Consider the following 26930-nt stretch of genomic DNA (forward strand, 5'->3'; position numbering starts at 1 on the left):
CTGGTACAGTAGCAGCTTACACAGCAGCTTGTAGCAACTTACACAACAGCTTGTAGTAGCAGCTTACACAACAGCTTATAGTAGCTTACCCTGCAGCTTGTAGTAGCAGCTTACACAGCAGCTTGTAGTAGCAGCTTACAGAGCAGGTTCCTTTCTTCTATAAATAGAAGAGATTTCAGTTCATTATGTACATCAGTTTAAATTCGAATAATATATCAGTTACTCTTGTACTTGTCTTTACTTTATAGTCTTTATTTTATAACAGTTTCCCTCGTTTTTCCAAATCCCTTTCCCTTTTTCCCAAAACCATAGCCGATGCAAAAAATTTATTTTCCCAAATTCCTTCTTCTGCTCTCCCAAAACCCTCACTACTACTGTTAGATCTAATCATCTTTCAGCTCTCACCCCCCTCTTTCTGTCAAGTCGTGGTTGTTAAAGGACTCAGAGATGAAAGGTGTAACCGTATCATGAAATTTTGGAAGAAGTCGGGGACTATTCTCTATGCCGTTGTATTTGGATGATCTTTATGAATGATGTGATTTCTTTCTCTATAAAGAAGAGAATTTGATGATCCTTCTTAGGATCTTGAGACTCCTATTACACAGATTTTACCTAAAAGGAATTCCATTGTCAGGCATTTGGAGCTAAATTCAAAGTAAGAGTGGATCTTTCATTGAATCGAATTATTATGATGTTTCAGCTTATGCATTTTTCGTTTTTTCCCCTTAAATTTTGATTCAATTAAATGTGATTTTAGTTTATTTTCCTTTCTGATAATTACACATTATATTTATATTGTTCTCTTCCGAATTGTAGATACTTTAAAAGTTAGCTTCTTAATTTCTCTCCTTGGATCACTCTAATTTTGTTTTTGATTTTTTGTTTCTCTTTTTATTTTTAATTGGTAACAAGTGTGGTCCTTTTTTTTGTGGCATTTGTTGAGTAGATAATTTCTTATGTGGTTACAAGGACATATATAACGGGTTGAAAAGTTTGGGTAATTGGCTTGAGCGTATGAGTTAGTATTAACTTGAGTAGAGAAAGAATAATCATTTGAGAGAAGGAGGAACTGTAATTTGACTTACTAGGATGATATGTGGGATACTACTAAAGAATATGCTGAATAGAAAAAGAATCTCCTTAGCACTCAAGATCCCAATTTTTTCATCAGTTAACTTTAGCGCGCCTTAAAATATATATAATATAATTCATATATTAGAATCTGGTTGTAATTGACATTCTTGAACCATGTGAACCAGAGATAAATTTTTTTATTACTTTGTTCCTTATAGTGGACTGTGAAGTGTTAAAGATATGCTCTTGATATCTCTACCTTTAAAACAAAAATTGGATTATTTAAGTTGCTTCTCTTGTTAGTCTTAAAAGTGCTTGAGCTGATTGTATCTATATTTGTGTTCATGTTTTAGTATTGATGCCTCTATATTCATGCATGTGTATCTATCAGCTCTAAGTGAATTGGATCGACAAATACTTTAGATAACCTATTGTAACAAGTGTGGTCCTTTTTTTGTGGCTTTTGTTGTATATATAATTTCTTGTGTGGTTACGAGAACATATATTACGGGTTGAAAAGTTTGGGTAATTGGCTAATTGCAATAAAGTCTTGATTCTTGAACGTATGACTTAGTATTGACTTGAGTAGAGAAAGAATAATCATTTGAGAGAAGGAGGAACTGTAATTTGAAATAAAATTTTGATCCATTGTTTATGTATGTTCCGTCTCACTGTTTCCCACATAAGAAATATGCTTAAGAACTTGCACAAGAGTATTAGCTAACTGATTTACCCAACTTGGAAAATATGCTTGACCACTTACAGTTGAGTGTTATGATGAGGACTATAAGGTCTTAATTGATTGATAGAGTTAGAGCATTGCAAACAAATACGCTGTTTTTAGCAACGATTGTGTTTCTTTTGATGGTTATTTAGTTATGCTGGGGGTTAATTACTTAGGTTCTTTTTTTAAATATTAATTGATTGTAGATTGATGTACATGTTTGTGCTTTTACTCCTCTTTAAACTGCAGGAGTTTTGCTGAAAATTGTTTTCTTTTTTCAAGTAATAAAATAAGGTCTGATAGTGTAATTTGGATAGAATTTTCATTGAATGGATATGCCGTTTAGTAGTACTGTATTCTGTCAAATAAACAAATTGTTAAGTGTTATATTAACAATATTTTCATCTAACGTTACTTACTTTATTTGCAGACTAAGTGTTCCTGGGAGGACCAGTATAACCGTGAAATTTGTAAAAATTGGGAGTACAAATGTCGTAGGAGACTCTCTGATTCCTTCAGCACCGTTCGAAGGGTTAAAAAGAGGCCTTCATGGGTTCTACCGCATATATGGGTGGATCTGGAGAAGTATTGGACCACCGACAAATTTAAGAAGTAGAGTGAACAGCGAAAGAAGGCCCGAGCATCTGAGAAGGGTGGATCCTTGCACTGTCTGGGTTCAAGGAGCATGGGGGATACAAGGAGACATCTGGTAATTTCTTAAAATATTTCAGTCTATTTTTATGGAACTATATTTATATATCTCCCAAAACTTTGGAATATCACGGCAAGTTGGCATTTCAAAAATACACACATAACATACAATATTTATATTAAATGAGGTTGTTTTTATTAACTACATAATTATATATTAACTGCAGAATTATGTGACTACCATATTTATATTAAATGAGGTTGTTTTTGTTCTGTTTCCTTGCTTAGAGAAATATATATATTGCCAAATTAATACAGTACAATAACATATAAGTTTTATCTTCTACCAGCAAAGAAACTTAGGTTATAATAATATTTGTTGTTTGGGCTGGCACTATATAACACACTCCTCATTTGAATTGTTGCTTAACACAAACTGGTAAGTGTTGGTTTCTTGACAGTACACTAAAAAGCATGAAATTTGTTTTAATTAGGTTTAAGATGTTGCTTTATCTATTATTAGATTTCTATTTAATGTATTTTTCATGTTTATAAGCGCTGATGTTCATGAAAAATCTCTCTTTCAATTTGAGAAGCCTTGGTTCCAAATTTGTTGAAGAATCATATTTTAATATGTTGTTTATTTTAAATGAGCAAATTCATGTTGATAGGAATTTGTATTCAACAGCACAAAAATCTAAAATCTTGAAGAAATTTATGAAGACCACAATTTTAGAAGGGGAAAGAACATAGTACTGGTTAACATACAACACAAACTAATTAGAGAATATTGGAACTAGAACACAACCTTGGAGTTGTATGGCCAAACATTATATAGACTAACCGCTCTAGGCTATCAAAAACCAAAGTTTTTTTCAGTGAAGCTCAAGTGGACTCCATATAATCCCAGCTTCATGTTGTATTTTTTATTCTATGTTTCTCTCAAGAATCTAGTTACTTAAAATTCCTATCTCTTAAATTGCACTCTGCTTTTACAACAAAATACGTGTATTGCTATAGTTTTCGTTAACATGTTTATTATATTTGTAGGAAAGAAAATTGGGGAGGAAGATGAGTCATGATGAGTTCTTCATGGAGACTCACATCCGGAAGAAGGCACCGGCAGATCCAACTAGATGGGTCGAGGACCGGGCAGAGACTACACATGTAAGTTTCATAACTACTATAAATGTTTCTAATATTATATAGTTAGTAATTTTCTATCTTCTAAATAAAGGGTCGCTACAAGATCAATTTGGAGGAGTACACTCAGAGCTTGCCACTAAATGAGCAAGGCGAGCGACCGCCCATTTCAGACGAAGAAGAGAAGAGGATATGGTTGAGTACTGTCGGTGGTCCTAAAAAGGGGATAGCATATGGCCTTTCAGATAAATCGTTTCGGCGCTACAGGGCTGGATTGCAAGGTATAGGGACTTCCGCCCAAGGCGAGGCGATTGATAGTTCGGCTATATCGTCCATGGAAGAGAAGATCGCAAAGCTGACAGCAGAGCTTGAAGAGACCAAGGCTAGAGAAAAGAAGAATTTTGATACCCTTCAAGGTCAGCTAGAAAGGAGGGACAAACAATTTGATCTCCTTCAAGGTCAGCTGGCCAATCTTCTTGCTTGTGGTGCTTTCCCCATTCCCCGGTCTCCTCCTCCTTCCCCACCTGCCGGCGATGAAGGTCCTAGGACATTACATGAAGATGGTGCTACATAAAAAATTCATTGAATGTTGTGTATTGTTAAACAAAGTTGTTAACTTGTCAATATTTTGTTGTTGGTTATTTGAATGATGATTATATTGTTATTGAACACTTTAGTAGTTGTTGTTGTGGTTATTAGTTGTTGTGGTTGTGGTTATTAGTTGTTGGTTAATTGTTGTTGTTGGTGGCTATTAGTTATTTTATTGAGTTTTCATGGTTGAATGGCAGCAATGTAAGCTGCCATTATAGGATGTATGTTGGTTTAAATTGGCAGGGAGTGTAGCTTAAAAAGAGCCTTTTTCTGCCCAGTTTTTACCCATTCGGTCGGAAATTATTATTTTTTTGCCCAGAAATTCGTAATTTCCGACCGAATTCGGTCGGAAATTTCAAATAAATTCCCCAGATTATTGAAATTTTCGACCGAATTTTTTAAATAAATTAACAATTTACAAATAATTATTTAATGAAATAATATTATTATTTTTTTAAAATTTCGACCGAATTCGGTCGGAAAACTAAAATTAAAAATAACTAAATAATAATATTTTCCGACTGATTTCGGTCGGAAAATAGAGTTTGATTGCCAGTCAGCGCATTGGATTTTATCGACCGATTTTGGTCGGAAATTTTCGACCAATATTTTCCGACCGATTTCGATCGGAAATTTGCGACCAATTGCGGTCGGTCTGCATTTGCGACCATTGTTCTTCCGTCCAATTAAAAACAGTCGAAATTTGATCGGAAATTATCAATTTCCGACCGATTTCGGTCGGAAATCACCTGATTTTTGGTAGTGCATATTTTAAATTCTAAAAAGCTTCTATAAGACTACTCGAACCTCAAGTACTACGTAGCTTATGAGGCGGGAATTGCCCAATACCATATAAGGTGATAGACAGTCCACATCCCTACAGACGTGAGAACTCTAAGTAGTGGACTTACCAAAGAGATAGCAACAATAAAAGTCATTTTATAACAAGGTGGAAAATCGAACCCTCACCAACAAGGTGAAAGTTCGAGTAGCTAACCAACTAAACTACCCTAACAATTGTTTTCCACTAATCTTATGTATAATAACTTACAAATGCACAAATGCAACCGCTATTTCTCAAGATATGAACTAAACAAAAGTCGAATATTTCAAGGATTGAAGCTATTAAAAGAATCCACCTCTCCCTTCATCTTTTTCAACAGAAAATAAAAATCAGCATTATAAAACAAGGGGCAGTTGGAATTGCTAAGGGGAATCACATGATTTAAAGACTTGACAACTGTTGTGATATAGGATAAATTGTAGGGGTCAACTTTGTAATTAGAGAAAGTTATAATTAGTCGGTTAAAAGGGTAGTTGATAGTTTATATGGATCCACCACACTATAGAGTACCTGGTCCTCTATAAGTTTCCACTGAGAATACTAATGAAGCAGTAAGTAAATGCGACACGAGATTTTTACGTGGAAAAATCTTACTCAAGGGGACAAAAACCACGACCTACACTTGTAGGCTTTCAACTTCACTAACTTGCAATCACACTATTACAAGCCACTTTGTAATGACTCTATTACAAAAACTTCAACTCACTAACTTGTGATACACTTACCACAAGCCACTTTGTCATACACTAGTTACAAAGACTTTAACTTATGACTAACTCTAGTCACAACATAAACTCAAAAGGTTTACGATTTTGGGTTTCCTAAAACACAGCTTCTAAGAAAGCAGGATAGGAGTTACAATGAAGAACAAATAACAAGATTACAATTCAACTACGGATACACATAAACTCATGGGGGAACTGATCCTTAGTGGAGTTGTCTTCTTGTTATTGACGCACTGTGACTTCAATGCTGGATCAACTCTTTAATGCTTGAGAGAATATCACTAAATGCTTAAGTGAGTATCTTGTGCCTTGCACCATATTTGTTATACTTACCAAAGACATCCCAAGGATGATGTCAGTTCATGGTTGGTACACGCCTCTTCCTAAGGGGAAGTGACTGCTGCACTATCTGCTGCAGTGTAGCGTGTACAATTGCAGGCAGGTATTTTCTGCAGTTGCTTTTCAGCTGTATAGTTAACTTATACTTCTGTCAGAGAACATCCAGGGATCAGGTCCCTATCTTGTTCCTCTTTCTCTTTATTTGCAGCAATTCACATTAGCTGGAGTTCAGGCTGGACTTCGTTCATTTGAAATGTGTACCAAGTGTGTCAGGTTTCCTGTCTGGGTCTTGATAGTAAATTTGTTAGATCATCAAAATATAAGGTAAATGCATTGAAAACCCATCAATTTTCCCCTTTTTTTTGATGACAAATTTAGGCATTGATATCATTTATTTAGAGCAGAAATAACCAGATGAAGTAACAGGAACTTCACAAGTTCCCCCTAACTTTGATTCCCCCTTAGTCAGATCCCCAATTTCAAACAAGTTCCATTGTATTTATGCACTTATACTATACTTCCCCCTTTAGGCATCATTAAAAATACACAAACAGGCAAACAACATAAAGAAGTCTAACACAGCCAATTCATGCCACATATATGCACACAACATGACAGAAAAGAGAAACCAAAGGAAAACAACATTGTACAAGCAAAAAGAAGAACTGTTTCATTGATATGAACAATGGACTGAGCAAACAGCAGCAGTAACGGTGAAATCCAACATGCCATCAACAAAAAAAGAAACAACAGCCACAAAACATCATAACAGAAGACAACTAGGCATTGAGAGGTTTCTAAGGGGCACTAGAAGAGGGAGACTTGGAGAAAGAGACAACAAGGGTTTTGAAAACCAGGTCTATACGAGCATTTGCAGACAGCTGCTCTTCAAGCAGTTTTGCGCGAAGCTCATCATTTTCCTTTGTCACGCGGGCAACTTCTTCATTTGTGGAATTAACAGAACCAGGTCCCCTAACAGCTTGAGTAAGATGAGTTTCCAGTATGGCATTCTGAGCCCTCAACCTCCTGATCTCTTCGGAAGTAGCATTTTGAGCATTGATCAGCTGAGAAATAGTCGAAGTGCTTCCACCAACCTTTTCTATGCACTCACATTCTTCTAGAGTGGTTTTGGAGAAGGTTTGCTTGCGTGTGCCCACTTTGGGATTAGCCAAAGGAACCTTGTAGAATTTAAACACTCGAGTGAGGAGAAAACCATATGGAAGCCCGTGATTGCCACCTTTAAAGTTTGCCACCTTTTGCATATGTTCTATTATGATAGCTGGCAAATTGATCAGGACAAACTCATCAAGAGCCTTCATTAATACCAGATCAGACTTTAAAGCGATAGACCGCCTCTCAGTACGAGGTAAAAACACTTTATTGACCAGCTCAAAGAGAAGCTGATACTCAGGACGTAGTGCCTTCTTATGCACCCGTTCCTCTTACTGAACAACTTGCTCTTTCATGATAGCTCTCCTAAAGTTAGCACCACAGGCACCCTTGACTGAGGACATCCCTTCACATGGAATTTGGAGAACTTTCCCCAATGCTGAAGCGTCAAGCACAATGTCTACTCCATTTACTAGCAACAGATGTGATCCCCCTCAACAGTGAAGAGAGATGCGTAGAAATTTTGTACCGCATCTTTGTACACCTTAGGCACATCCTCTTGGAACAAATGCTCCCATTGCTAAAATTTCACCATCTCCAGAACTTGCCTCCTACCTGCCATCTTTGAGATTGCCGGATCAAACATACGACCCCACAAGAATTTCTGAGTTCTCAATCTCTTCTGCCAACGACCACTGTCACTAGGTATGGTCTTCATAGAACAAGGTGCCCCTACAGTTTCCCGTTTTCGTTTTCTAGATTCCTCAACAAACTTCACTTTCCGATTTACAACCCCAACAATATCTCCTTCAGACATAGCTTGCTCAACTACAACCTTCTTAGACTTACTGCTACCCTTCATGGATGTTCCACTTTGTTTTTCAATAGCTTCATCGGAAGCTCCAACCACAGACTTCTAGATTTTTCTAGATCGTTTTACTAAGGAACTGTGTTCCTCTACAACATCTTCATTAACCTCAACCACTAGAATGCTTTTGTCAGACACAAATTCCCCCTGTTTCATCAACTTCTTCTTCTTTTTCTTAACATTCCTCTTACTTTTCTGCAAGGCAGACTCGAAAGTCTCTTTCTGCTGCAACCTGGTAGTGAGTCGTTCGGAAGAGGATTCAGGAGTCTCTATTGGTTTGCGCATCTTAAACCGCACGCTGAGAACCATATCATCTTCATCAACAGGGATCTCACTAGGTGGAATGGATTCTAAGGGCTTAGGATAAACAAGAGGTTCCTGAGTTGATTTAACTGGAAGAGAATCAGGTTTACAGGTTTTTCTGAGAGTTGATCAATTCTCTCAAGCATTAAAGAGTTGATCCAGGTATTGATAGTTTATATGGATCCACCAAACTATAGAGTACTTGATCCTCTATAAGTTTCTACTGAGAATACTAATGAAGCAGTAAGAAAATGAGACACGAGATTTTTACGTGGAAAAATCCCACTCAAGGGGACAAAAATCACGACCTACACTTGTAGGCTTTCAATTTCACTAACTTGCAATCACACTATTACAAGCCACTTTGTAATGACTCTATTACAAAGATTTCAACTCACTAACTTGTGATACACTTACCACAAGCCACTTTGTCACACACTAGTTACAAAGACTTTAACTTATGACTAACTCTAGTTACAACATTAGCTCAGAAGGTTTATGATTTTGGGTTTCCTGAAACACAGCTTCTAAGAAAGCAGGATATGAGTTACAATGAAGAACAAATAACAAGATTACAACTCAACTACGGATACACATAGACTCATTGTGGAACTGATTCTTAGTGGAGTTGTCTTCTTGTTCTTGATGCACTGTGACTTCAATACTGGATCAACTCCTTAATGCTTGAGAGAATATCACTAAATGCTCAAATGAGTATCTTGTGCCTTGCACCATGTTGTTATACTTACCAAAGACATCCCAAGGATGATGTCAGTTCATGGTTGGTACACGCCTCTTCCCAATGGGAAGTGACTGCTGCACTGTCGCGTGTACAGTTGCAGGCAGGTACTTTTTGCAGTTGCTCTCCAGCTGTATAGTTGACTTATACTTCTTTCAGAGAACATCCAGGGATCAGGTCCCTGTCTTGTTCCTCTTTCTCTTTATTTGCACCAGTTCACATTAGCTGGAGTTTAGGCTGGACTTCGTTCATTTGAAATGTGTACCAAGTGTGTCAGGTTCCTTGTCTGGGTCTTTATAGTAAGTTTGTTAGATCATCAAAACATAAAGCAAAGGCATTAAAAACCCATAAGTAGTTAACACTGTTCTATATAAGAACAGTGTGCTCATATGTTAGAGACACTGAAATGAAAAATCTTCTTCTTCCTTCTCTCTAAAACTTTCCTCCATTGTAGATCCATCTCATTGCATGTTTCAATTACCGAAGATTTACATAGAATCTGTGTAAATTGACATGGTATCAGAGCAGCGAGACTGAGGACGTTAGCTCCGACGAGAGGTTCCGGCGAGTCAGCTAAAGTTTGAAGAAATTCACTGGAGAAGAAGCAGAATTTCAGATCGCCATGGCAGGAAATGAGGTAACCTCACTCGAACACAATCATCCTCTATTTCTTCAAGTTGCAGATGCACCAGGTCTAGTTTGAGTTTCAATTTAACTCATAGGGCCAGAAAATTATGCCCTGTGGAGTAGGGCAATAAAACTAGCACTTATGGGGAAAGGCAAACTAGGATTTGTAGATGGAACATGTGTTAAAAGTTCGTATAGAGGAGAATTAGTAGTACAATGGAAAAAATGTGATGCGATTGTACTGTTGTGGATTGGAAGGAGTGGATTGGAAGCACAGTCTCTAATGAATTGATGCCAAACATAGTTTTTGCACCTAGTGCTAGGAAAGTATAGAGTGATTTTAAGGAGAAATTTGATAGATGTAGTTTGACTAGAATATATCACCTCTGTCAGAGATTTCTAGTCTTAAACAAGGTACTGATTCTGTGACTACTTACTATATAAAGATATCAAATCTATGGAGTGAATTAGATGTATTGGTACCTCTACCTTCATGTGATTGTGAAGAATCAAGGCCTTCTACTCATTTCTCATGGGCCTAAATGAGAGCTACAGCAATGTAAGAAGCAATGTTCTTCTCAAAAGACCAGTTGTGACTGTAAATGAAGCTTATGCCATAGTGACACAGGAGGAGAGTCATCGAACACTAGGTGTAGTTGACACAAATAGAGATCCATTGATTATGCTTGCAGGAAAAGTACAGGGTTTTAAGCCTAAGAAGTTTGGACTGATTTATGAACATTGTGGCTACAAGTGACATTTGAAGGAGAGCTGTTACAAAATTGTTGGCTATCCAGCTGACTTTAAAAGCAAAAAGAAACCTCAGCCAGGAGGAAACAGATCTTTTGTCAATGCTGCAAGAACTGAAGAAACATGAGGGACAAGCACTCAGCCACAAGGCCATTTCCTCACTGGAGAATAGTAGCAACAGCTTATAGGGCTTCTGAACAAGCAAGGAGGTGAAGAATGCTCTACAAATATAGCAGGTATTATGACTTTACTATCCAATATTCCTCTAACTAGTTGGATAGTAGACTCTGAGGCAACTCATCATATTGCTCATGATAAGAATATAATGAGTGATATAAAACAATTTGGAGGACAGGGAGTTCAATTGCCAACAAGAAATAAGACAGAGATAATGTATACGGGAAAAACTACTATTTTAGGAGGCAAATGTATAAAGGATGTATTGCATGTGCCAGATTTCAAGTTTAATTTGCTGTTAATAGCAAAACTCACTAGAGACCTCACTTGCACAGTGAAGTTCTTCCCTGATTTTTGTGTGTTGCAGGGACTTTACAGTGGCAAGGTATTGGGGATTGGTAGCTAATCTGATGGTCTATACATACTAAGGGAATATGCACAAGCAACATGCATAACAGTAGGAACAGTAATAAAAGAAGAGCAAACACAACTTTGACACTACAGACTGGGACATGCATCATGGAATTCTATACAACATATATCATCTCTACAAGACAAGATATGTGCAGGACAATCAAGAAATTGTAGTGTTTGTCCTCTAGCTAAACAGAGTAGATTGCAGTTTTCTAACAGTGTAAGCAAGTCTAAAGTAGTTTTTCAGCTGGTTCATTTAGATGTATGGGGTCCCTACAAGACACCTACATATGATAGAAAGTATTACTTTATGACTACGGTTGATGATTTTACTAGATACACATAGGTATGCTTGATACAATCGAAGTGTGAAGTGTGTGTTGTATTGAAGAATTTTATTGCAATAATAAAGACACAGTTTGACACTGGAATCAAGACCATGAGATCAGATAATGGTACAAAATTTTTCAATGCCAAGTGTAATGAATTGCTGGCTGAAAATGGGATCATACATGAAAGTAATTGCCCATATACTCCTAAACAAAATGGCATAGTTGAGAGAAAACATAGGTACATTCTAGATGTTGCTAGGGCACTGAAACTTCACAGTGGAGTACCTTTGAAATTATGGGGTGAATGTATTAGGACTGCTGTATACTTAATCAATAGACTCCCAATTTCAGTGCTGCAAGGCAGGACACCATATGCTATGCTCTATGGGAAGTCAACTATCTTGGATCATTTGAGAGTATTTGGATCTCAAAGTTTTGCTTGTAATCTTCCTAAAGGAGACAAATTTTCTCCCAGAGCAAGGAGAGAAGTGTTCATTGGATATTCTGAGACACAAAAAGGTTATAGACTATATGATCTTGATACTCATGTAGTCTTTGTTAGCAGTGATGTCAAATTTCAGGAGTATGTTTTCCCTTTCAAACAAACTTCTAACAACCCTAATGAAGAAGCATTGTTTTCAACATCTGTTGAACCTATTTTTTTTTATCTCAATCCACCTTCCCAGCATACACAATCTACCTCACAAGATGAGGAAGCCACCTTTACACCCATCTTGACCGAACCTGAAATAACATTAGAGGGTTTTGAGACTGTTGCTATTAATGAAGGCCAAGAACCAACTTCCCAGGTGGAGGAACCAGCTCCCCAAAATGACATGTTGATCAACTCACCTTCCGCTACTACCATACCTCCACCTGCTACAATTGTTGAAAACACCAGACCTCACAGACAAATCAAGCAACCACTCTGGCTCAAAGACTATGTCACCACTAAACTACCAAGCAAATATATATATCTTATGTCCAATCATCTATCTTATACTCAACTTTCAACTGCATATTAGACATATCTTCAAGCTTTTTCTGCTTCAGTGGAGCCTACATCATACAAGGAAGCAACAGCAAATCCAGACTGGGTACTTGCTATGCAACTAGGGGTGTTCGTCGGTCGGTACAGTACGGTATTTAGACATTTCGGTTCGGTATTCGGTTTCTTAAAATTCTTTACCAATGCCGTACCTAATTAAATTCGGTATGGTTCGGTTATTCTCCTTTAGGTTTCGGTTTATTCGGTTCGGTAACTTCGGTTTATTCGGTTTGAATACTAACTAGTGCATAGAGCCATATACTCTAATATTCTTAATTAAAGTACTCAAAAATACAAAACTGAAAATGTTTGTTGACTAAAATTTTGTCCAAAACTAGCAAATATCGACCCAAATAGAGAAAATTGTACATAAAAGAATATTTTATCATTAGAAATGTCTTGTTACTTGTTTAGAGTTAATTGATGAACTTTGAGAATAAAAGAAAGTAAAATTTTATATTTTTTATATTTATGTTATAATTGATAATATGTGTTTTGTATAATATAATATATATTTCGGTACGGTATCGGTATTTCGACATTTTATCTTAAAATACCAAATACCATACATAATACCAATTTTTTAAAAACTTAAACCAAATACCATATCAAATACCAAAATACCGTATACCAAATACCAAAATTTTCGATTTCGGTATGGTAATTCAGTGTTTACCAAATTATGCCCAGCCCTATATGCAACAGGAAATCAAAACTTTAGAAGACAATCATACATGGGAGATTGTAAATCTTCCACCTAATAAACAGGCTATTGGATCCAAATGGGTGTACAAAATCAAGTATAAAGCCAATGGTGAGGTTAAAAGGTTTAAAGCTCGATTGGTAGCCAAAGGCTACACACAACAGGAAGGCTTAGATTATCATGAAACTTTTTCTTCTATTGCTAAGATGGTGACTGTCAGAACTGTCATTGCTATTGCAGCATCTAAAGGCTGACCTCTTTTTCAAATGGATGTCAAAAATGCATTCCTACAAGGGGACTTATGTGAAGAAGTCTACATGCAGCTACCTCAGGGATTTCACAGTCAAGGGGAGTCTAAAGTATGTAGACTGCTTAAATCCCTCTATGGCCTCAAGCAAGCCTCGAGGCAGTGGAACATCAAGTTAACACATGCACTATTACAAGTTGGTTTCACTCAGAGCTCATATGATCATTCACTATTCACCAAAAGGGATAAGGCAGATATTGTCATTGTATTGGTATAAGTGGATGATCTTCTAATATCAGGAAGTAATAGTAGTTTGATTCAGGAAGCAAAGGAGACTCTACACAGCAATTTTAAGATGAAAGACTTAGGGAAACTCAGTTACATCCTGGGAATTGAAGTGATGAGATCCAACAAAGGCATTTTACTCAACCAGAGAAAATATGCCTTGCAACTGATCTCAGAAGTTGGACTAAGTGCTTGCAAGCCAGTATCTACACCAATGGAACAAAATCACAAGCTTACCACAGTTGAATATGACAAGCATGCTGGAAATATCAATGATGCAGAGTTGCAGGAAGCAATCAAAAGCTAATTGGTAAGCTATTGTATTTAACAATCACAAGGCCAGACATATCCTTTGATGTCCAAGTATTGAGCCAGTTCATGCAACATCCTAAAGAGTCACATATGGAAGCAGCTCTAAGGGTTGTCAAATATGTTAAAGGAAGGTCATGTCTGGGAATTTTACTAAAAGGTGAAGCCACTGATGAGCTCACAACATACTGTGACTCAGATTGGGCAGCCTGCCCAAACACTAGGAGGTCAGTGACAGGTTATGTGGTGAAATTGGGTGATTCTCTACAGTCCTGGAAATCCAAGAAACAACAAACTGTTAGTAGAAGCTCTGCAGAAGCAGAATACAGAAGCATGGCAGCAGCTGTAGCAGAGCTCATATGGATGATGGGTCTGTTGGAAGAACTGGGAAACAAAGTAAAGGAACCTATACATCTACATTGTGACAGTAAGACAACATTACAAATTGCAGCAAATCCAATTTTTCACGAAAGAACAAGGCACATAGAAATCGACTGTCATTTTATAAGGGAAAAGATCAAGAAAGGAATGGTCACAACTAACTACATTCCCACAAAGCAACAGATGGCAGATCTAATGACAAAAGGACTTGCAGCAGCCCAACACAAGTTACTCTTGGACAAGCTAGGAGTGCTCGATGTATTCCACCCTCTAGCTTGAGGGGGAGTGTTGTGATATAGGATAAATTGTAAGGGTCAACTTGTAATTAGAGAAAGTTGTAATTATTAGTCGGTAAAAAGGGTAGTTAACACTGTTAAGAACAATGTGCTCATATGTTAGAGACACTGAAATGAAAAATCTTCTTCTTCCTTCTCTCTCAAACTTTCCTCCATTGTAGATCCATCTCATTGCATGTTTCAATTACTGAGGATTTACATAGAATCTGTGTAAATTGACAACAACAATCCTAATGGGATATACATACTCAAGTATTAACTTGAGGCAACAGAATATATAATATCCAGGAGACAAGAAGCATCATAGCAATATTACAACAACAAGAGACATTTACCTTTACAAAATGCATTAGTTCATCTTAGAAAAACATGTTTGAACTATTCAAGATGTCTGACACCCCACATAAATCAAGCATAATCCATGCAGTTTCCGAACAAGCCGATGAATTATTGAAATTACAAAATGACTTTAATGTCATCAGTTGAGGAGCTTAATGACTGCTCGGGAGGAAGCCCTAGGCAGATTTAGTAATATTTGAGCAACTTTTAGCAAGTACTCTGGTGAATTTGCATCAAACCTTTTTGCTATGATTACTACATTCTCTAGTACCTTCCCGTTCTTCAAAATGAACTCCAGAAATGGAAACACGGAAGTTTTTGCCACAAATTGGGTAATCTTGACTGTCTTCAAATGGTGTAGCAAACATTTAACCTGCTTTGCTTGTGACGCTAAGTAGTTTGCACCAATAGAAGTGTAGAAATTTTCTGAATCTGCCAACTCCGCGCCTTTTGGCTAGAAAAAATTTCCAAGGTTCGGTTACATTTAGATAGAACCAGAAATGAATAATAGAAATGAGCTCCAGAAGCCAGTAGAGGATCAGACCTAATGGATAATGTTTATTTTTGTTTTTCTTTATGCTTCTTTTCTTTTTATAAGGAGGATGAGATCAATGAATATTATGTCAATGAAAGCATTGTCTAATTCTCTGACAGCGAAAGGAAAAAAGATTTATTTTGGAGAAAACAGAAAATCAGCTCAAGAAAATGTAATGAATGCGGCATTTAGTTTATTAACTGAAGCTAAATTTCCATAACCTGTTCATCGCGAAGATACTGTTGGAAATACTAGTAAAATTGAATATAAACAGTATGAACAAGTTTCGAGGTTATTTGTATATTGAGTTTTTCCAGGTGTATAAGTCTAATGTGTATGTTTCGAAAGTTGTTCTTGAAGTGTGACATTTGAGTTGAGATATCTTAGATGGTTCATGAAATGAGGAGTATAAGGGTTAATGTAGTAGCTATGCATACGTGAGTCTACTGTGTTCTTTTGTAAGATTAAACTATTCTTAATGTTACTACTGTGCTTTGTGCTTATCTCGTTCTTCCATTCTCTTTGGGCCTTATAGTATTAATTTTAACATTTGAATTGTATTATAACAAAGTGCCAGCAAGAGTCCAGTTTAAAATCCAGAATGTTTCTTGGAGTTATGAATCAGGTTTTAAGGGGGTGTTTGATAAATAAACTAGATTCATCCCAAATATATGGATTTTCTTAGTTCATGTATTAGGAGATTAATGTAAGAATGCATGTATGATTAAACTATGAACATGTAAGAAGAATACATATAAAAACCTACATACTTAAATTTTTTGGTTTCTAAGTCAAGTTGAGAGAAGAAATAGCACCATGCTTTCATACCACTTGTCTACAAGAGAATTAGATTGACTGAAAGTGCTTTTTCTCCACAAATTTCTAGCAAATACTCTGGGCAGAATATGTCAGATAAGAAATAGAGAACAAGAAAGTGTAGGAAATATGTACCTGTTCATAGGGTCCATATTCCATGTCTATTATTAGCATCTGCAGAGCTGGTGAACCTTTTAGCAGGTTAACTGTTCCCAAAAGATCATCTTCTTTCATATGTATACTTAACGTGACACATTTGCGAGTTGAAATCTGAGAAGGAATACGTTTCTTCTCCCTTAGTGCTAGAATCTTGTATCATCAAATTCACAGAATCCAGAGGGAAAAAGTAGATATTTTTAGTACCCGTCAGAATTTCAAGAAAAAGAAATTCTGTAATGTGTAGTTATGGGGAAGTTATAATATACAGACACACTGCCAAGCTGTTAATTTCTTAAACCTAGCCATATACTAGTACTAGATCATAAAAAGAAAACATGATAAACTTTTGGCTTGCCTCCTTCTGACATGATCCAAACCAAGCATGGTGCTCCCGTAGAGCATTATGTGCTATTGGTCTTTGTCATTTTCTTAACACAGGCCACATTAGGTGGAAGTCTGGTAGTTCAGTGAAAGTTAGCATCCTGTCTAAGTATAAGAGAAGACATAAGAGGTTTGTGGCGTGGTTGAAAGAAGAAAAACAGAAGAATGAGAGAGTGCGGAAAGCATTAACAGGAACTTCGGTACCAAGATTAACATTGTGGATTTATGCCAACTTCAAGGTAAGGCTTCAACCGTCTTTAGTCCTGCAACTTCCACCTGGTGCATCCCAACAAATGGCTAACGAGAAAGCTAAATTGACCACTACAACATTTTTTCTTAGATAAAGATCAAAGGAGGTGAGAAATGTGCTCATTCATGCTTGCTTTGAAATGATTTCTACTTCCTCTAAGGTGTTTCCCTCTTTAGGCATTCAATTACCGTGCTGAAAATTTGGTCATTTTAGATATCTTTTTGCCATTGGAGAGCTTAAGAGATTTCTTCTCAATAGATTCTGATCTAAGTAAACCTAGGAACTAGTTTTTTTTTAGTTAGATTTTGTTTACAAATATTATGTGGTTGAAGAATTCAGGTGAGCCAGTAACAGTTCAATTTCCTTGTGAGCTTCGGGAATTGTACTTACAGTTGCATTTGGAAGGAATATTGTTTGTTTACAAAGAAAAAGTAGAGAATAATACTTGTGTCTTGAAGTTATTAGCTTTTACAAAGTAACCTAATGCTAAAAAATTGGAGGACCCTAAGGAACATCTCTCTAATGTGCTTGTTTCAACATCAAGATTCGGCCAATGTGCTTGATGTATATAGTCATGCCTAGACAGCAAAATTAATCAGAGAAGAGAGAACTAAAGCTAGTGATTGTAACAATTACTTCATTCTGCTCCAAAGGTTAAGCCCAATATCTACCTCATAACGACACACACAAAAAAAAGAAGCTCTTAAAGGTAGGCAAAGAGAAAGATCAGATACAGATAACTTGTTTCGAAAACTAACCTCAACGCACCAAGCACCCAAAGTTAAGTTCTCAACATGTTTAAGGCTCCTAATTAGCTCCATTAGGTTGTCCTGCTGCCCTTTTAAGTTCTTCTTTTCAGCACTAAAACCAGTGTGCGGACGAAAATTGAGGGTGGCATTAACAACGGACGGCACATTCATCAAAATACACTTCCTATAAAGAAATCCTGATAGGCGCAGGGTCTGAACATTGGGCGCTGAAATTGTCATGATGGGACCAAGTTCAAACTCAACTGATTCCCATTCACATACAATCAGTGTTCTTAAAGAAGGAGAATCAATATTCAGATCATCATAGCCCCAGCAAGAATCCAAGTCAAGGAATTCCAGTTTTGGAGCACCCACCATAATCTTATGAACATCTTGATTCCTCAACACCGAGAACCGGAGGGTTAACTTTGTCAACAAGTTCCAGGATATTTGCACATCACTTATAAACTTGCAGCTCCACAAACTCAATATCTTCAATGAAGAATTGCGATACACACACTGAGGTGGGAACCAGTAGCAACAGTCTTGATTAAATTCTAAGAAGAGCTCTTCTACATTATTCTTTGCAGCATACAGAATCCATCCATCATAATCTTTACAATAACTAGCATTTAAAAAGAGACCAATTTTAAGTCTTCTGATCTTAGAAGTGCCACGAGAAAGCAAGGTCCGATTCACAAAGTCCACATAATTCTGATAGGGATAGAAATCATCATCACTAAAATCAAGATTTGGGACAGTTGACCACAGGTGTCGCCAGTGTTTGGAGAGAATGGCTGTTCTGACAAGATCTCTCATGTTCACAAATGAGAGGATGTGAACCAGTATCCGTTCAGGCAGCTCACTAAGTCGATCCATAGGGGAAAGGAATCAACTTCGAGGACAAGCTCACTGATTTGGCAATAATCCAGAACTCAGTTCCTGTTCACTGCATATAGTTATCTCAATTGCTTCAGGAATAGGGTCAAAGGGTGACTTTATTCACTGAAGGATGAGATTTTTTCCCAGGATTGATAAAAGGAGAAAGTCATTAATCTTTATCAACAACCAACAACAACAACAACCCAGTATAAACCCACTAGTGGGGTCTGGGGAGGGTAGTGTGTGTGCAGACCTTAGGGTAGAGAGGCTGTTTCCAATAGACCCTCGGCTCCCTCCCTCCCAGAACTCTCCACCTTGAACTCACAACCTCTTGGTTGGAAGCGGAGGGTGCTCACCGCTAGAGCAACCCACTCTTGTCAATCTTTATCATCAATCCAAAAAGGAAAATCATTGGTGATTACAGCATACTAGTAAGAGATAAATCCCATCATATTCAGCTACAATCAAACAAATTTCAAGCTATGAACATAATCTTTTTATTTTTGAAATGGTAAATTAGCTTTGAACACAATCTTAATACACCAAAACTCAAAGACATCAAACTACAGTATAAATCAGCAACATTCAAGAAACTGCAACTCCAAAAAGACAGTATATCCTTCTCAAAAAAAAAAAAAAAAAAAGACAATATGAATGGATCAATATAAGCTAGCAGGCCTTTTTCTTAAGGCTTGAAATTCTTGAAAAAGCATATGAAAACCAAATCTAAAGCAGTGGAAATTCAGAAACAATTTTGATGTTGAGGTCTTAAAGGCATGCAAGGAAAAACACTGTGCAATGATCTAAGCCCCTTTACATAAACAGAAAATCCAAATAAAAATACAACAAAAAAATCAAAGATCAGAAGAAATACCATATAGCTACTGTAGTCATCAGAAGAATGACAAAACGAAGAAAGGGAAAAGAATCATTTACCTGAAGCTGTCGGTAGAGTGGAGCAACAAGTGGAAGTACAAAATAATGTTTTTTTGTCATTTATTTATTTATTTCTTCTTTTTCTCCCAAGCGTGGAGAAGAATTGGAATAATTGCCAGCATGGAAATAAATTTTCTACGTATTTATATAATGTTTATAGATTAGTTGGTTGGGGTTTGGTATAGTTTTGGTTAAATTGTCAAAATTGGTCAATTTATTCAACTCTTTTATGTTCCATCAACCCAAGAAGAAGTGCATTATTGCAGGTACAGGACAAAAGATAATTAATCTTAAAATTAAATTTGAGATGAGTTTATTTTATATTTAATTAAAATAAAATTATAACATAATTAAAATCACAAAATATTCTGTAGCTTAATATAACATTTATTACTTTTGTTTTACAAAAAATACTGTATTCGATTGATAGTAATTAATTGATCATATATTATTCAAACTCGTGCCACAAAAAAAAAAAGTAATTTCTTCTTTTGTTTTATCAAAAGTAGGAAGATATTTTAATATTTACTTTCCAAGATTACAAATCAAATAGGCCTTATTAAAGTATATCGAAAAATAATTAAATTAAAATCGTACGAAGACGAAAAAGTGGCTGAGAGAGAGAGTTTTAGAAGAATAGCTAGTTTGACAGAACATTGACACTACACATACAAAAAATATAAAAGGAAAAAAGAAGGCGACTTTATCACCCAAAATTTCAAGATTTTCTTAAAGAGAGGCTAAGAGGGGAAGAATTTTTCTTTTTGTATTTAATATTTAGAGAATTTTATTTGGGTTTCTTTTTATTGGAGAAAATCAGAAAGGAGTGAGTATTGTTGTTTGTAGGATGATGGTGTCGATGAGATACATAGTAATATTGTGTTATGTATTTTCAGCTTTTGGATACGTATTTTCATCGTATAATACGAATACGTTTTTGTACGATCTGAGGTCTCAATGCCCTCTTCGGATCTCCTTTCCACCTCCTTTGCTTGTTGAGGTAATTTAATTTCTTTATCTCTTTTTTTTTTCTGGGGATTTTTTGTTTATTTGGTTTCAGTATATATCTGGTATTTTTGTATTGGGGTTTAGTTGATTAATTGAAAAGGGTTGAATTTTTCAAAAATTTTGCTGTTTGATTTTGCTAAAGATTTCATATTTTTTGACGTGGTTTTCTTATTTTTGTGATTATTAGGGGTTTGAAGTTGTTATAGGATTTGTGAGAATCTTTGCGGGGGGTTTTTCCCTTTGATTAATTGGGTTTATTTTGTCAATAGCTTATCATGGTTTGATTATGACTTGTGATTAAGTGATTTTTCATTGAGTTGCTTCTGTTTTTGTTGATTTTCATTATATTTGCTTTAAAAGATTGGATTTTTAAAGTTAATTTGGGGTTTGAGATTATCTTATGATTCAGTAGATAAGGTATTGGAGAAAATACAGATTTTTCAAGTCATGGTAATGTGGAGATACTTGTATTCAGATGTGCTGTCAACTTTGGCAGTTTTATAACTCCCTTGTTGCATCATAGCTCATTTTAAGTACTTTCAATAGCTAATCATGGTTTAGTTTTGCTTACTCATGGAGTTGCAGCTGATTGTTTAGGAGCATCTTTTGAAAAATATGAATTTGGTAATGTATATTGCTGTAGACGTTGAAAAGATTACTTAAGTCACCGGTGATATGGAAATTCTATCATTAAGTATTGAACATTCCTGTTTCAGGGTCCTCTTTGTAACTCCTTGTTGCAGCATAGCTGATCATTTGAGCATAGTTTAGATGGAAAAACTAAAGATTTTCTTTGAATTAAGAAATTACAAAAGAACGATATTTTTTATTGAGGATTGGAGAAACAGATCAAAGTAATCTGGAGTATTAAGTTGTATTGGTAGTCCCCCCAAACTTGTTTTGACTGAGGTGTTATTGTTATTGTTGTTGTTGATAGCCTCCCCATCATTGCAGAGGCGCCCATGAGTAGGATACTGTTTGATGGAATGACATTTACTTTGTTTTTGAAGATTTATTTGGAAATTGTATTTCATGTCTCGAGAGTAGACAGTGAAGTGTACATAGTGCGTTTAGAAATATTGGTTTTTGGATATTTTATCATGAATATATGTATTAGATAAAAAAGATGTGTAAGTGGTATCAGCAGCCTCCCCTCATCCCCTGGCGAAGCCTTTGAGTTGGAAAAGCTCAATATCATGTGATTAATTTTGTTTTGGAGCTTTGCCAAGTGTTGCAAAGTGTATTCTATTGTTTCGAGAGTAGACAACGAAGTGTGCATAGAGAGGAAAACTTGGGTTCGAAGAGTGTTAGGTGAACTGGTCAGCTTCTGTAATGTCCTTTAGGATGACTGCTCCTATGGACATCCTCTAATGATTTTTTTCTTTTATCAGCAAACATCCGCTGATAATGATTTGACTGATTGTGAAACATCAATCATGGCATTTTATCTTGGCTGCAATCAGAATGTGGCATTATTTCCACTCTAGGTGAACATTATAATGTTTTTCAACAGTATTAGGGAAGGGGGAATCCATAAGAATAAGTTTTTATTTAACCTCCTCTGGCTCCATGCTTCTCTTGTCCTAGTAAATCCACACTTGGTATGCAAGTTAAAGCAAGGCACTTATATTACAACTTCCTAGTTCCTACAAGCTAAAGATGGCAAGAGCTTGGTTTGAAGGGTGACAATAGCATGTATAAGAGCCGGAATAGAATTAGGAAAAGAACCGGCTTTCAGGTAAGTGAATGAAGAAGTGGTCATCAAGTGGTTAATAACGGAGTAGTTGGTAGTCAAGCTCTATTATGCTGAATGGATGTTTACCTAACTTGCGGTTGGGGCTTCAAATGGTTTTGTAATGTTGGGATCATCATTGAAAAATAGATTATTAAACTTATAATGTGGGTTCTCTAGATGATGATGTACCAAATAAATGTCCATCAGTGTGCGATTGTTTGTGTCTCAGTAATATACATCACTTTGGTTCTGGGATAACTCCTTTTGGGGGGGGGGGGGCTTGTTATGTGTTGAATGCAACAGGCGGCTTATTCTCTCTTTGATGTGAAAGCTTTTTTATTTGTAAGTTGTTTTCAAAATTTAGCTTCTACCTCCATAGCTGGTCTTTTAGTTTCTTCTGGATACTTGTGAGGAATGTTTATTCTTTTCTTACATTAATTCATCTCCAGCCTGAAGTGCGTGCAGCCTTGTTAAGCAGTTTGTGCTGAATGGATGGATCTTATTTAGATCTCCTTTTACAGTTTTCCATAGTTTACATTTGTTATATTATCATTTTCTTTCCATTTGTTCCTTGGGGCAAGAGAGCTGGGTTGTGTTTTCTTTTCTTTTTCTTATATGGTGTAGGAGAGGGAATTGTGGACCTAATTTCTCATAAATAACTTTATAATTCGTCACGTAAACTACGTTCTTCTATTTTTTTATGGCATGCATCTTAATATAGTTATTTTTCTTTTTTATCGTGATTTTTGTGCCTTTATTCAATCTCCTCACAAAAGACGGATGGAGAATCACTTGACAAGGCTCTAGGGTCCAGTCAGAAAGATGATGTTACTGCTATTTTGTTCTATGCCTCGTGGTGTCCTTTCTCGACAGATGTTAAATCAAAGTTTGGTGCTCTGAATTCCATGTTCCCGCGAATCAGACATGTGATGGTTGAGCAATCAAAAGCCATGCCTAGGTGGGTTCAATTTTTGCTGCATTATTATCTTTTCTGAGTATGTTAAAGCCGTGCCATCTCTATTAGCATTTTGCTCCACCATTAGAGCTTGTGCAATACAGCAGTAACTGCTCACAAGGTGCCATTAAAATTTATGAAAACTGCTGATCCCTGACTCCCCTTTTTGCCCCTTTTAAGAATACTTAACCAGTGCTGGATATTAAATAATTAAATAGTTGAAAAAGTGCTGAAAGCATGCCATCTATGACTGATACTGGCAGTCCAAAGAGTCTAAACCGGTAAAGTTTCCACATATAAGGCCGCATACACACTCGTCACCTCGTTTACGTGTCTTTCACGCAATTCAAATTGTACAATCAAACTAATCCCTACGAGGTAGTTACCCCACACAAAGAGCTCCAATAGCGTATATTTAAGTTGTTGCAGTTAAAAAGCTCGTAGTTGGACTTTGGGATGGGCCGGCCGGTCCGCCCTAGGTGTGCACCGGTCGTCCGTACCTGGGATGTCGTCCCAACTCTACCTTTTTGTTTTCAGGATGTGGATGTACTGCATGCAAATTTGTCTAGGGAAAAGTATGAGATTGAAACTGTCAGATAAATTTACCTTATCAAAAAAGTAAATATCAGATGAATATTTCCTCGTAGTGACAGAAGCCTTTTTGAGTCCTTACCTACATATGCTTTCAATTAAATAGGTACTATTATGTGCATCAATAATATGGCATGTGTGCTACATCATAAAGTTTCCCAATAAAAGGAAAATTGATAAAAGTATTTAGCATTTTCCTCTCTCCCAAGCTTCTCTGCTCTCGTTCAGCTATTCCTCTCAATTTTAATCACGTGTCTTGCCTCTCACCTGCAGTGTCTTCTCCAGATATGGAGTTCACAGCTTTCCAGCAATATTGATTGTGAATCAGACAACGAGAGTGTGGTATCATGGCCGGAAAGATCTTCAGTCTCTTGTGAACTTCTACAAGAGGACTACAGGTGACCTTTCCAATTGCTTGCCTATATTCTCCTTTTGCCTGCTCTTGGGTGGCATAATTGTAAGAGTTCATCCTAACTGTTTGGAGGAGTGAGCATTTTTCATCTTTTCCAAAACACTAGCTAAGCCTAAAATTAGGTCATTGCGCTTTGATTAATGTGGTGGAATGGTTTTAGCTTTTCAATTTCATTACATTTGGTTTTCAGCCTGGTGCCATTTTTTTAAGGAAAAGATGGAGCGGATCGGCCCAAAAAAGCTGAATTCTGATTTTAAAATGTTTTACACTTAGCCTATGCTCATCGCTTAAGCCAATTAATATTTGCAATGTGTGAGGATCTTTCTTAACTTGTTACTTGTATTTGGTTAACTACTTTACTGACTTGGGGTTCTTTGTTTTAAGTGGCATACCTACACCCTGTATGCACACACTATATCTATATACATAAAAATTTCTAGCCTTTCGATAAAGTCCCTCTCTCTACTGAATATAGTTCAGGCCGAACAATAACAAGAGGTTCAGATCCAGCTGAAAAGCGGAATGGAATACTCTAAAATGCATCCTACCTTACCTTATTATTAGAGAAAGGGGAAAGGGCTTTTTCTATTTTGGTACGCTTCTCCACTATAGCTTTTCCTCACTTTGGCACTTTTGGCAAAATTCAATGTTGAAGCAAAGAAAAGCTAAAATCGGTAACCCCAGTATATTCTTCAATTTAAGGTCCATACAATTATATTGAAGCACAACCCCACCCCACTTAACATTTAGATTTGGTCCCAAGCTGAAGAGCCCACAACTAAAAACTTCACTAGAATCTGAATAGTACTGGGCTTTACATTCTTATTTCCCTTTTCTGTTTCATTTTACTTTTGCATTTTTTTCAAAATTAACATGACCATGTGATATATAATTAGGTAAAAGTAATCAAGTGGCTGTAGCTTGTAGGCATCTGGAGGATCAACCTTTAAGATACTGGAGAACTAGATGAGCTACACATTAGCTGCTAAGCTGACTGTAGATTAGCAAAAGGCATGCCTGCAATTATTTGTTGCATGTTTACATAACAGAAAGAACAAGAATTAAGTTAGGATGAAATAAGTCAGCAAAGACCAAGTATATATCCACATCCCAATCAAACTGATGCATAGAAGTGAGATTTGGTATCCTTGGGAGTTCCACAGATGGACATTCCTTAATATGAGACTGCTGAAATGCCAAGAAATTCGCTGTAGCTTGTCGACTGAACACCAGTAAGGGCCCACCTGCCCCCAAAAATGACTGCTTTGTTTAGTAAAGTCTAAAAATTTGAAGTGCTACTTTGGCATATATACAGGGTTTAACCGTGCAGCCATATGATATATAAGTAATAGAATTACTTATTTTTATGGAATGCAACAAATCAGATTTACACTTTCTCATTTTCAACTTAATGGTATAGAATTCACACATTTATGCTTGTTTTCAGGGCTTGATCCTGTGATAGAAGTGACTGAACATCAAATTACTTATAAGGCTGATGGTCACAAAGCTTTTCAGCAATGGAAAGGGTCCTCTTTAAGGGAATTGCTCTTGAGTGAACCTTACCTTGTACTGTCGGTTGCATTCCTATTGTTTAGGGCGTCCCTTTATTTCTTTCCTGGGTTGGTAGCTCATGTAGTAGCATTGTGGGTTGCATATATTCCTCATCTAAACATGGGAATCTTTGGAGAGTCAAGGCAGCTTTTGGGGCGCGTTTTCCACGTGATTGACCTCAAGAGGGCTTGGAGCAAGCTAAAGCTGAGCAAAACAAGAAACTTTCATAAAGGTGCTAGGAATGCTCGAGTTTGGGCTTCGTCTTTGGCATCTGTTTCGCTGGGAGAGACATCATCAGCAAGAGTGTCCTCCTCAGGAGACTCGTAAGCCACTAGTCGTTGTCTCTTGCATTGGATTATCACTAAAGCAAAGAGAAGTTAGATCTCAGAATCTGGCTTCTACAGCAAGTAGAGTGGTCTTCTTCGTTCCCTTTTATTTCTTCCCCTTTGGGTTAGTTGCTACGGCCCCATGTTGTATCTTATCTTTTTCAGAAAGTTTTTCAAATACGCAGGTAACCGGAGCTCTTGTGCTTTAGAGTTTAGATGGAAACATGACAACGATCTTGTAAATTTTGAGACAGGTTTCTATGTATATTATTACATGATGACAGAGGGAGACTTGTAACACTGCATGAATTTGTCTGTGATGGTTTATTGTCATTAACAAAAGGCGTCGACTGTTGAGGGGAGGATGCTCTTCACTAAGAACATTTGCTGTCTGTGATGGTTTATTGTCGTTAACTTCGAGTTTAATTGGCATTAGTAAAACAAAGTAAATTATTTGCAACATTTGTGGTTATGTCATCATCCCTTCCCTTCTCGTCTCGTCTTTTCTGTCTTCTTGAGTCGAGGGTCTTTCGGAAACATCTCTACTCCTTTGGAGTAGGGGTAAGGTTCGCGTACACACTACCCTCTCTAGATTTCACTTGATACTGGGTCGTTGTTAGTA

At 36.7% G+C, this 26930-nt stretch overlaps 3 protein-coding genes across 9 annotated transcripts; 2 read left to right on the forward strand and 1 right to left on the reverse strand.

The window, feature by feature from the left end:
* Window positions 1-244: 244 nt before the first annotated feature.
* Window positions 245-4324, forward strand: LOC138882376 (uncharacterized). Its single transcript, XM_070163081.1, has 4 exons — window positions 245-655; window positions 2229-2507; window positions 3500-3616; window positions 3687-4324. The coding sequence occupies exons 2-4, from the start codon at window positions 2484-2486 to the stop codon at window positions 4164-4166; spliced, it is 621 nt and encodes a 206-aa protein (XP_070019182.1). The 5' UTR covers window positions 245-655; window positions 2229-2483; the 3' UTR covers window positions 4167-4324.
* A 10550-nt stretch (window positions 4325-14874) lies between these two features.
* LOC104242469 (putative F-box protein At1g49610) lies at window positions 14875-19841 on the reverse strand. Of its 7 annotated transcripts, none has more exons than XM_070162502.1 (4): window positions 19728-19841; window positions 17919-18858; window positions 16506-16640; window positions 14875-15473 (listed from the first exon to the last, which is right to left on the reverse strand). In XM_070162502.1, the coding sequence occupies exons 2-4, from the start codon at window positions 18786-18788 to the stop codon at window positions 15159-15161; spliced, it is 1320 nt and encodes a 439-aa protein (XP_070018603.1). In that variant the 5' UTR covers window positions 18789-18858; window positions 19728-19841; the 3' UTR covers window positions 14875-15158. The 7 variants fall into 7 exon arrangements, with proteins under 7 accessions (XP_070018603.1, XP_070018602.1, XP_009795823.1 ...); XM_070162501.1 differs by having other exon boundaries at window positions 16506-16679; XM_009797521.2 differs by having other exon boundaries at window positions 16506-16679; window positions 17919-18914; window positions 19728-19821.
* A 464-nt stretch (window positions 19842-20305) lies between these two features.
* On the forward strand, window positions 20306-26611 carry LOC104242470 (5'-adenylylsulfate reductase-like 5). The gene is made up of 4 exons (XM_009797524.2): window positions 20306-20727; window positions 23247-23428; window positions 24290-24414; window positions 25876-26611. The coding sequence occupies exons 1-4, from the start codon at window positions 20575-20577 to the stop codon at window positions 26307-26309; spliced, it is 894 nt and encodes a 297-aa protein (XP_009795826.1). The 5' UTR covers window positions 20306-20574; the 3' UTR covers window positions 26310-26611.
* The last annotated feature ends 319 nt before the right edge of the window (window positions 26612-26930 follow it).

The sequence above is a fragment of the Nicotiana sylvestris genome, chromosome 11, assembly GCF_000393655.2.
Source record: "Nicotiana sylvestris chromosome 11, ASM39365v2, whole genome shotgun sequence".
Classification (NCBI taxonomy): Eukaryota; Viridiplantae; Streptophyta; class Magnoliopsida; order Solanales; family Solanaceae; genus Nicotiana; species Nicotiana sylvestris.